At 46.4% G+C, this 14,121-nt stretch overlaps 1 protein-coding gene across 13 annotated transcripts in view; it reads right to left on the bottom strand.

Annotated features, from left to right (window-relative positions):
- Nucleotides 1–14,121, bottom strand: part of CACNA1G (calcium voltage-gated channel subunit alpha1 G) — a 152,413-nt gene that overhangs the window by 31,689 nt on the left and 106,603 nt on the right. For 9 of the 13 annotated variants that reach the window (XM_049812054.1, XM_049812055.1, XM_049812063.1 and 6 more), the window contains 5 exons: nucleotides 8,652–8,778; nucleotides 5,215–5,340; nucleotides 4,511–4,600; nucleotides 3,720–3,933; nucleotides 1,190–1,240 (listed from right to left, as the gene is read on the bottom strand). In XM_049812054.1, the coding sequence (XP_049668011.1) occupies nucleotides 1,190–1,240; nucleotides 3,720–3,933; nucleotides 4,511–4,600; nucleotides 5,215–5,340; nucleotides 8,652–8,778 (608 nt within the window). The remainder of the gene's footprint in view (nucleotides 1–1,189; nucleotides 1,241–3,719; nucleotides 3,934–4,510; nucleotides 4,601–5,214; nucleotides 5,341–8,651; nucleotides 8,779–14,121) is intronic. The other 4 variants (XM_049812057.1, XM_049812064.1, XM_049812059.1 and 1 more) reach the window with 3 other exon arrangements.

The raw sequence follows: 14,121 nt of genomic DNA, 5'->3' as shown, positions 1-14,121 counted from the left end.
CTTAGAAGGTAGGAACCTTGGTCTCCCTGAGATATCGTCTGCAGTGAAAGCCGAAAGCCCTCACCTTGCACTTTTTATTTAATCAAAACTCCCTGCAATATGAGAGAGATGGATGGAGCCCTGCTCCCATCTCAAGCAGTGGGAGCTTTTTCACAGGTGAGAGTTTTAATGGCACAATATTCCTAGCATATTATTTTTGTCAAAAATTACAGCTATATTTGTTTCTATGTTGGCACCTCTTTAATTATTCAGGCTAACATTCTTAAGTTATGAATTAAACAAAATGCTTGCCAGATCAAAGCTTCTCCTAAAACTAAAAAGACCAAGGGACACATTTGCAGCCCTGAGCATCGTCCCGGCAAGGGGGGACGGGGAAGGGAGTCGAGAGTGAGCCCTGGTTGGGGTGGTCAGGTCAAACCCCAAGCAGCGTTCAGCTCAGCTGCTTTGTCCCCATCAGGACCTGGAAAGGCTTTGAGGTGACATCTTTATTTCTTTTAATTCGCAAGATGCCTCATGGATCGAGCGGCTCTCAATCAATACGAAGAATTTACAAGCTGGGCAGCACAACGGCTAAACCGCACGTCCACGCTGAGGGTTGGCGTGAGGTTGATCTCTCTATTAAAGCACTGAGGCTTTGCACTATACTGAATTTTACCTTGCTGGAAAAATACTGTGCTTCCCTGAAGCACAGCCTTTGTGGAGCAATGAGCAAGGGCTGGAGAAATAATGAAATAACCTCCCGAAGTGAGACTGCCTGCCTTCCAGAGACACTCCTGCAAATTATTCAGAGACTCCTAAGTTAGTGGTTAGAAAGCTAGAGTAAACAATAAAGGACCCATTTCACAGTCCAGTCATTATTCTCTAAGAAAAAAAACAAAAACCAAAGAAAAAAAAAGGAGAATAAAAAAAAAAGCCATGAAAAGTCTGACAGTGTCTTAATGAAAACCAGAAAAAAATAATACTGAAGAACATAACATGATCAAGGGGTAAATTAAGGGTTTGCAAGTGTCAGTCCTGAGCCAGGTCTGCAGACCTGCCGTTCAGAATGATATGCGTGTGCCATGAAGTAAGCAAACGAGCTTTGCACCACACACACGGTTTAGTGGGATGCCTCACAGCAGCGGTGGCCAGCCGTTAGTGACACAGCACTGCCATTCAAGTGGGACGAGACGTGCCGACTTCCCAGTACCTTGCACTGCACTGGCTGAGCTCTCCATTAATACATCATCCAGCATTAGATCTAAAAGAACGAAATGGCATTAATCACCCGGCAGGACACACGGCAAGAATTCCCTTCCCCTTCAGAGGTCCCTACGGCTCTCAGGCTCTCCGTTGCCTCTACTGGGGATGTTTCCTTGTGGGATCCTCTCCTTGTGCCTCTTGGAGGGTGGGCTCAGGTACACGGGTTCGTTGTGAAAAAGGAAGGGCTCTTGCGCTTCTCCCACATACACAGGTGGAAGCCCAAGAGATCCCCGAGACCCCCCTCGCTTGACGATGATGAAGATGACATTGCTGAAGGACGGACATTGTACAAATCCTGCTGGGCCAGCGCACCTTACAGTGACCGCTCCTGCATCTACCTACATCTCGCGGAGCGGGGATCTCACACGCTTCTCTGGTTTTCAGATGTCCGACTGGGTAAACGCATTGGAAGAGTCTACAATCAGAAATGACTGTGCAGCCAGTTAGATGTCTACATCTGTCCACGTCTGACATCCATAGGTTGGTTTGGGCATCTGGGGACGCTCAGGAAGCCCAGCTGAAAAGAACCCCCATGCGGTTGTTGGCATAATCAAAGCCCTAGCTTTGGTATCGTCTGCAAGTTCCCACCATGCAGAATGAAGCTAAGCAACGACATCTGTTGCCTCTGAGGGCAAAGCTGGACACGGTCAATTAAAACCAACGTTTCACTGAACGCAAATTGGGAAAACTGTTCTGAAGCGATTTGGAGGGCTTCATACTTTGCTCTTGAAAGGTTTTTATGGCGATTGAATACTCAGCAATATTTGATCCTCAGTAAAATAGCTGTTTATTGCCTCTTTAATTAGGCATTTCATAGGACTGAATGAATAACTACATCTCCAAGGATGGTTTGTGATTCCTTCCCGCTGGGAAATTGCCCAGACTTACGTCTTTTCTTCATCTAGTTCCTCTAGCATTATAAATAAGGTCATTAATAATAACTAAACATCTATTTTTCTTCTACAGAAATGTCTGCTTTCCAAAACTGCAACTTTAAATAGGGATCTTTCTATCCAGCCTTTAAAAACATTTTCTAACTCATCAGCCTGAAACTGTGTTTGGGAACTTGGACTGACCAAAAGAGCTTTCTAGGCATTTCCTTAGTGTGAAAAACAAAACAAAACAAATCTTTTCATCTGTATCCCGCTTAACTGAGAATAGTCTAACGTGTCCTCCACCGCTCTTGAGGGAAGCCTCCATCTTTCCACTGACCACTGAGAAAGCCAGGCTCTTGGCATAAACCAAAGGTTGATGTCCAGAGGCTGGTGTGATACATCTTATTGGTTACAAAACCCGTGAAGCTCACGGGGCTTAAAGATGCAACCAAAGGAAAGTGCTGGGTAAATGCTGAACCGAGAGAGGCTGAGACACGGTTGTGGTACGTGGTTGCACGATGAAGCCTGTCACAGCTATTAAACACCTCTTAGACCATTAAAAAAAGTAAAACAGACTTAATATTACCAGCTTTCGGAACAAGCGCCTGATCAGACAGCCTCTTAAACAGTACTGAAGTCTGTCAAAGATAGAGAAGAGATGTGAAAGGGGACAGAGAAAGAGCAGCAGGCGGACTGACCAGGGAGGGAAAGCGTGAGGCCATGGACACGAAGGGCAACGGAGAAAGTTCAGTCAGAAGAGAGAGCATGCGAGAAGAGTACCTCCGACCTGTGGCCTCTGGCTGACATATTTCTTACTTATTCAACCAAATTAACAGAAAAAAAGACTAAAAGACAAACGTCAGGTTGGAGACTTTTGGCAGAGCAGGGGAGGTCTAGCCTCCTTTCATCTGTAAAGCCTTCTCTAGGCAGGGCTGCAAGCTTGCACATCCAGTTTGGAGTTTGGTTCAATTTGCATCAGTGCTATTTTGTCTGGTTAGTTACTCTCCTCAACTGCTTTTTTTTTTTTCTAATCTGTATTTCTCAAGCAAATGCATTGATATGTTTCTCTAAGGAGTTTTTAAGCATTACTAGAATGAGATGGCTCCATTATTTTATTACACTCTTGAATAGCAGTGGTGCTACTGCGCCAATAAATAAACCTGCGTGATAAATGGGACAGGTAACATCACTGTGGCATTACAAGGCTGTAATAAGCCAAATAGTGAATCCAGTTATCGGCAACAGTGCTCATGACTCAGAAGATTTATGATGCCATCCGGCACTGCTGATCTTTGCAGTTGTCACTATTTGTGTAACACTGAGCTCTGCTATCCAAGAAGCTCCAGGTCTGATTATGATTATTATTATATTTTAATTTAAATAACCTCCAATGGAAAGGTCATTGCAAATCATGCAGCCATTAAAAAGGCTTCCATGGCTTCTTGCTCAGCCTAAAACAACACTATTTCCTTCATGCAAATTTTATAGCTGGACATGCTTTGGGGAGAAGAATGATCACCAGACGCGAGGCAGGGAGGGGAGGTAGGAGGGGTGGTGTGGAAGGTCAAGCAGGACTCAGAAAGATGTGGAAAGACTACCGACCAGCCATCTGTTTCTCCTTACTCCTTCTCTTTTTCTCCAGCCGGCGAAGCCTCTTCTCCTCCCGCCTCTTGGCTTCTTCCTCCTCCTGGTGCTGCCGACACTTGTGGAAATTCTCCACCACTACCCCCACGAACATGTTGAGGACAAAGAAGGCAACGATCAGCAGGAAGGAGATGAAGTAGAGGAGCATCCACGGGTTGTAGTTCATGACTGGCTGCGAAACGAAGGAAGACAAATGTCAACTGAACCTCAAAAAAAACGGGAGCAAACTGATGCAGCTGCCCCATCCACAAAACCCATGGGTGCCCCTTTGAGGCAGCTCAGTGCGCTCTGCTCTTCCTGAAAAGTAGAGCCCTCTGAGGTATTTCAACTGAATGCTCCCAAAACACAAAGTACGTTGAGGACAGAAGAACCACCTCTGTTCTGCCAACAGCAGGACAGTAGCATCCTTTGCAGCTATTTAAGTCCCTCGCTGAAAACCTGTACCTACACAAAGCACTTTTTTCCTCCTGAAATGTCCAAATTGCTGAAAAAGTCAAACCATTCTTCAGTAGGTGTGGTTCTCCTAGTTACACCAGTCGTGTTGCAAAATCTGTAGGGAAAAGGCTAGGTCCAAATCCAGACTATTCACTGGACTCCTCGTCATGCCCCAGGACTTGGATTAAACGCCTCCATCAATCCAAACGCCATAACCCCATTTGACTGTGGAAGCCGGCAGTACTTTGCAAAACAAGAGCCAAAATGTGTGACCTTTGACAACTCATTTCTTACAGCTCTGCTAGAGCACGTACCTGCTGGTCAACTCCCACAGCGTCTAGGCCGTCGTACATGATATCCACCCACCCGTCCTTGGAGGCCAGAACAAAGAGAGACATCAGGGCCTAGAAATACATGGGAAAAAAGTTAGACACAGTTGCACTACAGCTCTTTTCCATCTAACATTTTACTCCTTTTTGCCCTTTCCTGTCTGAGAATCATCATTACCTGTCTGATAATGGGACACTTCGATGCCCAAGGTTTCTCCTGGCAGCAAAACCCTATCAATGCCAGCTCCTGGTTCAGCAATGAGCGCTAATTTGAAAACCACAAAGCCGAAGACAAAAGCAGCTTCATTTCCACCCTCCAGGTCTCTGCTGCTCCCAACTAATTAGTCCTTACCATGCTGCTAAAATAGGGCTGTGTTGCAGAGGTGGTTGAAAGTGTCCGGCTCTATTAGACAAGCCCTTCTGCAAGATATATTTGGTTTGTTATGTAGCAGTGAAGCAATTAAGTACTCCACGAAGCCACATGTGCTTGTTCTGTACCGAAAAGAAGTGTATGCCTGCTTGGAAACACTACCTTAGGGATTTACAGAGACAGAATGCTGTGTATGTGAACTGAATATTTACTGCGACTGGTAGTGTGCCCTGTAAGAAAATCCCATGGGATAATAATGCACAGGTTTTAAGTCAAGGAGGTAAAGGAGCAAAGAAGCAGATTACCATTCTATTAATACCTGGCCGAGATTATCAAAATTATACTTGTGCCGGACCCATTTGTAGCTTGCTTCTGTACAATCCGATTTATTTGTGATGTTTCTGGTGTCCTCTCCCTGGCAGACAAAAAACTTGCCTTTGAAAAGCTGCAAAACACGCAAAGAAGAGAGGAACTGTAAGGGTTCAGCCTGCAGGATTTCTCTGCAGATGACGGGCATTTCTCCTGGGGTACTCTGCACACCCACGCCGACCAGAGAAGTTAAGGGAAATGGCCTCATTCACGCAGGTTATTAAGTGCGAGCAGCCTGTATAATATGCACCTAATGAGCAAACGCGTGATTTCACATCGTTTAGGACGCCCACCTCGTGCATTAGGTTGTCTGGTTCAGTGATCTGAGACTGGCTTAAAGGCCTTTGCTTCTGGGTCGCCAGCTCAAGTGTAGCCCCAACTAATAGCCCCGACCAGCTAATGGCTTCTCACCACACGTGGAACGTCTCCGGCGGCTCTCAGCCCAGTTAATGATGCTGGTTTCAAGAGTCACCGACAAATTAAGAGCAACAGGGGCCCTCTGTCAGCAGAGAAAAGTGGCACTGAAGAAGCACAGCAATGGACTAAGCTCTGCTCTTACAGGTCACGGGGGACACGGCAGAGAGGAGCCGAGCCGCTGCGAGTGACGTCGGGCTCTTGCTGAATCAAGACTGCTGTCAGTCCAGCTCTGGTCTCTGGTCCCGAATGCTGTTCTCCAGCCATCACTAGGCTCTGCAGTCTGTGCAGGGGTCTCTGAAAATATGCCTCGTGCAGAGCTTGAGGAGCCAAGCCCAGCTGGTGCTGGGTACCTGATCCTGAGCTTATTTCCTTTGGTGTAAGCCAGGAGAGACACAACTCCTGGGGAATCAGCTCTTGATTTACACCTACACAAGGAACACGAGCTTCCGCATGCTTAATTCTAGACCTGGTGCTTCCTGCGCACAGAGCAGAGTGGCAGGGGATGATTACCGCTTCAGACAGGGTGATTGATGCTAGCAGGATGGATGGTATCAAAGCCCGGGAGACATCCAACAAATCTGGTTTTATTTGCTGACAGAAGCTATTGACATTACTGTTTTGGGGGGAAATGGCAGCCTGCTCCGCAGGCTCCTTAAACCACCACCTGGGTATACAGAGAAAAGATGCTGACAGGTTTTGATCTGTTGTTCTAGACAAATATCAGTAGAAATACTAGCAAACAAGATAAACCCACGCATTACTCCATGGGTTTCCTTCAGAAATCAACAGCAGAAGGACGTTCTCTAGGCATGCAAAATTAATCCACGCTCAACGCAGTCATAAAACTTCTGGATGCAAGAAGAGAAGTATTCCCTGATCTTTCCATGGAGAAACACTATCCGTGGGTAAGGCAGACTGGGGAGATATAGCCTTCACAGAGAAAAGTTTTAATTAAGCAGGAAGGTAAACAACTGTTTTTAATATATTGTCTATAAACGTAAATTCTGCAGGAGCTGGACTGTAAAGCCACTCAGATGGGAGCAGTAACATAGCTACTAACGGGGTTTGGAAATACAAAGACCAATTTGCAAAAATGCTGATCCCTGTCAGTGCTTCAGATTTTAGCGCTTCCAAAAGTGGAAGACCCAGTGTTTCCTACTGTACTTGTTTTATCAATCTATTTCTTGTGTCTTATCCACGGCTATTCACATGTGGGCAAGCTCTACAACAAAAACAGTCTTGCTAAGAGGAAACACCATGAGAAACGTGGACATCTGGATTTTAATAGCATTAAAAACCTCTACTTTGATCCCCAGCTTATATTTACTTAGGAAAACCAACTGTAACTTTGAGAGATCATCTTTTTATAGAAAACAGCTATAGCCCTCATCTTACACCTAATTAGACATAAATATTAGCTGAGAATTTTGCATCCTGAATACAGGATCAGTCTTGCTTGTATCTACCACTTAAGCACATCAATAGTCATGACAATTTAATGTAAAACTGCAAGTCACTAGGGAAAGCAATCACAATTAGCAGGGAGGAAATTCAAAGAGCATACTGCAAGTTTTGTTGTTTGGCATAAATTTTCCTGTGTCCAGGTTTTATATTGTTTTATGGGATGTGCTTAGTTTTATGAATCTGTTTAGTATAATGGATGGATGTTGTTGTACTGTAATGCTAAGCCAATCTAGCTGCTGAGGCGGTTATGGATGGCATGATTTTCTTCTCTGTTTATTTTCAATGTTGTATTTATTATTTAAACAGTATATTAGTATAAAATATTACATAAGACACCTTTCCAAAACAAAGCCAGAGAGACCTGCTTTCAAAGCTGGCTGTGACAGATCAGATAAACTTCAGAAAGGAATAAGTGTTATGTCAGAATATTTATATGAAACAATCTCTTCTTACCAGGTAATGAGATACCAATTGCATTGGAAACTCTGCCACTTTTCCCCCAGGTTCCTGCACTCCTGAGACTGAGGATATTGCCAGCAGAGCTGGCAGGAAGCAGACTCAGAAATCTCTATTTCCGCAAGCTTTCAGTTATACAAACTGTCACAATCTGAACGAATCTCCAGGTCAAGGTCTCTCTGGAGTTTACAAACCAACAATTTCAGTTTTGAGAGTTTCTATTTCCCCATTGGTTTATGCCTAGAAGAAAGGTGGAGGGGCGATGTCGCCATGTTATCTCCCAGATGGAACAGGAACGGGATTTAACAGTTTCCCTGAGCAGAGTTTTTCTGGTGGTACATGTCATGCCTCAGGCCTGACCCGTCTGTGGTGTGGCCGCGGGAAGAAAGCGGAGAAATATCTTGATTTACGTCCCAATGCAAGCAGAGCAGAAGTCCTTGTGGTAGGGAAAGGATGAATAAAACCCATTCTGTGCCTTTGAGGGGGTCATCATGTTGGCTTTTGTATCACTGCATGCAATAGGGAAGCTTCAAGAAAGTTCAACATGTCAAATGACACATAGCCAAGACTTGGAAGTCAGGAATAAACGCGTCTTGTGAGCACTAGAAAGGCCACACTGTGCTGCTGGGGTGGGGACCAGGAGCTGCATAAGCCCTTGGGTCTGAGTCATGGGTCAGGCTGTTAACGATGGCGAAGTTATGGATTCAAAACCAACACACATTTCTAGAGCTGGGCGCAGGACCTCGATGGAACTGGAGAGGGGCAAAACCAACCCCACTAACTGGCTCTAACCATTGCTGCTTCAGCTACGGCTAGGGACGCGTGTTGCTGGGCCACTTTTGTTAGGTTGTAATTGTTACTGAGACCACTAATGGGAATCTGCTTCTTCCTCGCTAGGAGCGAGGAGCATTCCCCAAGAAGGCCAAAGAGCCCGTTGGTTCGGTTTCAGAAAGGCTTATAGCGTGCCCATGGGTACAGATACACAGATGTGGGGCCATCTGGAGCTCATTATGCTTTTGGGTTAGGTGCTGAGGCTTACAGGGGACTCACCTGAACTCCCAGGATCCCAAAGATTATGAAAAAGGCACAGCAGATGACCACGATGTTCCCAATGGGCTTCAGGGAAGACATGAGAGTCTCCACCACCAGCTTCAGTCCTTGGGCTCGACTAATGACTCTGTGGGGGCAAGTAAGCACAAAAGCTATGTTAGTCCTGTTCTTGCCCAGTTCTGCTTCCTATCAAGGTAGAAGATGTGGAGAAAACAGCATGAGGGAATATTTTAGAATGACAAATAACTCAAAAATCACAATGGAAGAAGCAGTTCTAGAAGACTGACCCGTGAGATTATAGAGGTGTTTGAGGGAAAGGGGTCTCTGCCTACACATGCAGCTTTGCATAAAAGGAGGAGACCACATCTGAGGAGCTAGGCCAGAAAAGTCACTAGAGAAGGACCTAGGAAAGGAAGCTATATAGGCTAGTCCCATATTTTTCAAACACGGAATGACAGTTTTAATCTAACTTACTACCTATTCTTGATCCATTTGCTGATCAGCATCTTCTATTTACCATTCACTAGAATACAGTCAAGCCTTGGCATTTTCCTTTTCCTATCATTCAGTCCAAAAAGCTCTCTGGGTTTCCAGCCTTGATCACACCTCCCATGGAATCCAGCCTCTTGGTTTGGGCCATCCACAAACGCACACCTTTATGCCTGTAGCCTGTCCAGGACTGCAAAGAGAGGGCCTCCCAGTGTCCATTCCTGGGTAGATTTAGGCAAGGCTCTCGGTTTCCCTGTCTCAGTCTGTGAAATGGAGCAGCCACTCTTACACAGCTGCCTGCACATCTGTAGTGATTATAGAATCATAGAATGGTTTGGATTAGGAGGAACCTTTAAAGGTCATCTAGCCCAAGACCCCTGCAGTGAGCAGGGACATCTTCAACTAGATGAGGTTGCTCAGAGCCCCATCCAGTCTGACCTTGAATGTTCCCAGGGATGGAGCATACAGCACCTCTCTGGGCAACCCTTTCCAGTGTTTCAACACCTTCATCGTAAGAAAAGTCCTGTATGTGTCCTTATAGTGCTGCTACGTACAGAGACCAGAGCTAGCCCTCAGCACCGTCACAGTGTCCGCTTTGTACCCACTGTACAACCCCAGCTACTGAACCAGTGGTGTCCTCCAGGTGAAACTTCACTAGCAGGACCACAGGCATCTAACCTTATTTCTGTAGATCCTCTCTCACTGGTACCGCACAGAATTTTGTAACAGAGGATTAGATCATATGGGAAGGTTGGGGAAGAATAACTTGGACATCATGATGGAAGCAGGGTGAAAAAAAAATAAAGTAGGAGAGTATATTACTATACTCTCAAGGACATGCTACAATGAAAGGACAAGGCTTGTGTGATTTAGAGAACCCATCTCACCATGCTGGGCAAGATGAGCAAGGTATTCAGGCTCACAGACCTGAAGGTGGAGAGCCGGGGGACTGAGAGAGGCATCTGAAGAGGTTGCATGCCTCCCTCCTCTTGATGTCAACTGGAATTAAGCATTTCACCAGCGCTGTAAATCAATTTGTACTGATGCCATAGAAACTGTGCTTTCCCAGGGCAGAAATAGCTGTCTGCTGTTTAAGTCAGAGGGAGGAAAGCGCCTGTGTGCTTCTGCGAACTGGCTGGTGACTCCTTTGACCACTTGGCGCTCAGAAGTGCCACAAAGTTCCCCACCTTCTTGTTTGCCCCTGGTTCTCTCTTTTGCCATGGGAGTTTTCTCACCACCTCTCCCGTTTCGTCCCAAGTCTGGCTGCACCACCTGAAGCGCGGTTGGAGGTTTTTTGCCTGGAGAGGATCCAAGTTCTCCTCCTCTCTCCCCCTCCCGGGCATGGTGCTCCCGGCAGAGGTCCCCATGGACACATCCACATGCCTGACACACATGGCCTTAGCTGGGACCTCAGCCAAGCCTGCACCAACCCTCTCGGGCCCCAGAGCCAACAGGTTTAGCAAACTGCAGAGCTCGGTGCACAGGCACCAGGTCTTTCAAAAACTGTTGGCTTTAAACAGTATCCTGAAAAGCTAAAAATTATTTCCCTTTTTTCTGGTTAAATATTTACTCGAAATGTCAAGGATAACTCATCAATTATCATTTTAAAAAAGAAACAGATGGTGGTATTTTTATCCACTCCCTTGCCAGCGAAACACAAAAGGCAGATGCTGCTATTCCTCACGCTGGGTGTCTCTTCCAGGTAGCTGCTGTGGCTCCCTATTTCAGACACCTGGGCTTTCCTGATGCTCAGATCTGGGTTATTTGGGGGAATTAGGTGGGGGGGTGAGATGGCTCAGGAAGCAGAAGGCTGCCCAAGACGGAGATGCCCCAGGGGACGGTGTGGACCCCACGCAGCCACGGCAGCGTGAGACTGGTTGGTGTGGGCTGCCAAAACAACCCACGTCAATCAGCCCAGGCTGAGGTCCTCGCTGGGGCAGCTATGCTGCTGTTGCCACGTCGTACCTGCACCGAGGCTGAAAGCCGAGCAGAGGCCAGCTACCAGAGGAGGCTGGAGAGCAGGTTAGTCTGCCTGACTCAATTTGCTGGTTAATCCAGTGTCCGCAGGGCCAGGGCTCTTCCTGCTCCACCTGAGTGCACAAAGCGAGATTTGGGCTGGACAGTCTGAGGCTGAAGCTCTCTTCTGGATCTTCAGATGGCCTAAAGACCTCGCCATACCTCACGTATTACCCTCACACACTCCTGGGTGAAATACTACAACTGCTAAACTACAGATGGGAAACTGAGGCGTGGGAGGACCGCATGCCATGTTCTCAGAGGTATGCAGGCAACACATTTCCAATTATTTCAATGGAAATTAGGCACTTTGGTGCCTGTAGGGATCCTGACTTAGGTATTCTGTCCACTGTCACACAGAATGGAACCAAAGTCAGGTCTTCTAAATTGAAGGCCTGTTGTCTAAACTATTGGAGCATCCTTAAATTGGGGGGAACAAGGAAGAAATTTAGTCTCCAGAGTCTAAAGATGATAATTTTCTCCAACGCTTATTAAGCAAGCCTATTCTAGAAATAATAAAGTGATTTCCCTTGTGAGATACTATTTGGTATCCAGTAGAGAGAGAAAATAGGAGGTTACTTGTCTGACTTCGCAAAGTCATGTGTGTTGAGAAAAAAAGGGCTGAGAAACTGCAGCATTTGGCTGCTTTCAGTGTTTTGATCAACCAGGGAATTCCTCAAATGAGAATGCAGGAGGGTAAAAGCTGCCACCAGTTTAGCTCCATGCCAATGCTGTTTCCAGCCCTACAGGGAGAGAAGACTTTGAAAAGATTTTGAAAAATAATAGTTCTCACTAATGAAAACCTTCAGACCTTGGAGCTGCCTCAGACTAAGGGCCTGATCCAACGTCAAGGCAAGTCTGTGCAAAGACTCCTGCCGCTCTCCTGACAGTCTGACAACTCTCTAAGAAGTGCCAATGAAATCCTCAGCATTTCCAGATTATTAGTGTCACCTCCAATATATCAACATAGAGCATCCCCGCACCTCATCAATATTGCCCAAGGTCCTGCTGATATCAGGCTTGCAAACCCACCACTCCTGCAATTTATTGGATCTGGAGCCCTCCAGGCGTGCCAGAGCCATAGACTCACTGAGGTTCCACCCACGACAATTCCAGTCTGCATTAGGCATATGACAATCGGGGAAATTGAAAGGAGACCTCCTTTTTTTTTTTTTTTTTTTTTTTTCAGTATGAAGAAATGTTAATCCCTTGAGTTCCTCTTGGTTCTGCTGGTCTCAGCATTCCCAATGCTGTTAAACCCCTGGTGTGAGACGCGCCAAACTCCAAACCCACTGCCAGCCTCATCCCAGCTGGATCACATTTGCTAACATTAAGCCTGCTAGCCTCATCAGAGCTCTCAGAAGAAGTAGCACTTAGATGAAGTAGCAGATCAATGTTAATGAAGACCTTCCTCCACAGATTAAAAAAAAATTAGCAAAGGTGATAATATGATAGATAGAAAAGAGTCTATGAAATGACTATTTCATACTGCGATGGTATGAAAAGTGAATAATTTATCCATCTGCTTTGGAAGTCAAAGCCCAGGCTCTGTAGAGAGTAAAACAGCACTGAAGTCCATCCACATTAAATGTGAATACATTTTCAGTTTTGATTTCTCTTGTATCTTAAGCTGCAACACTTGATCCCAACAACAGCAGGTTGAACGCATTAGGAAGGAATGTTATTGTATAAGCAATCCCTCTACTGGCTGAAACATCAGAGGGTCATGGAAACATCTTTAAATGTCACCCCTTTGTGAATATATTTTTGGAATTCTGGTCATAAAGCTGGGCTCGAATCCTCATGGATTCAATTTGGAGGCTGATAATCAATCATGCAATCAAAAGCCCATGATTGGCACACAGGCCAGGTTTTTTTTATGCCTGGGCAAAAGGCACAAGCATGTGTGGTTTGTCTGCTGTGTAAAGCAACGGGGTTGTTTTCACAGGAGAAAATAAGAGACAGAATGAGGGAGGTCTTTTGCAAGACGAACCCCTTCGGACAGTCAACCAGGAAAGCCAGTGCAGAGACGACGAGGGCCGTCCCTGCTCTCGAGTGTGTCACCCACAGCCGCGGCTTGGCTTCTCACTGAGGGTGTCCTCCCTGCAGCCCTGCTCCCGAGTGCCCACAGAAAGGGAGGGCAGAAGGAGCCAGGTTGGCTCCTCTGTGGTGGGACAGATCGTTCGCTTTGGTCTCTGCCCTACGCCTTCCTGGCAAGGAAAAACATTCACTTGGCCTCCGCTGGGGACTTCACCTGGACACGGGGATGTAGCCACGGTGTGCAAAGGACTCAGGTCGCCCGTCCCAGCTGCCATCCCATGTTGATCCAGCTGAACATCCCAGGCAGTGGCGATGTGATCCCCAAGCCACATGGCGCAGCCCGCGGCAAAGGCAGAGCGGGCAGCTGCGGGCAGAGGCGTGCTCAGGGCAGCCCAGATGTGCATCACAGAGGCAGATGGGTTTCCACATGCGGAGATTTATGACTTACTGAAAAGCCCCCAGTTTGATGGCTGCTTTTTCATTTCCTACAAATCTAATTACAGGGGAATAGAACTGATTGTGAACATATTTAGGGAATGGGCTTGTTGCTGTCTTTTTACATTTCCTTTGTAGCAGAAAGCAGCATGTTGGCTGAAAACATTTACACACTCTCTTGAGAAAACATATCAAATGCCAACAGGGATGGAATAGCAATGGAAGAGCCTAATCCTACACATGCTCCAGATGGCAGGTCTTCCTCCAGCCTGCAGTTACTCAGTGCATTATTCCCCATAACTGCAGACTACTCATGCACATAAGTGGCTGCAGAGAAAGGCTCTACTAAACAAAGACCCAGGCCCTGGCCAGGCAGACCTAGAGATCTACAAAGAAGCATACAGGGCTTTTACTAGGTCAGACAGGCAACTCTAGCAGCGTTCAGCACAACCCAAGCCAGGTGACTCTAGTAGGGCTCAGCACAACCCAA

This window comes from Accipiter gentilis, chromosome 10, assembly GCF_929443795.1.
Source record: "Accipiter gentilis chromosome 10, bAccGen1.1, whole genome shotgun sequence".
Lineage (NCBI taxonomy): Eukaryota > Metazoa > Chordata > Aves > Accipitriformes > Accipitridae > Astur > Astur gentilis.
Note: the sequence above shows the minus strand (reverse complement) of the source record. Positions and strands in the feature narration are given on the sequence as shown.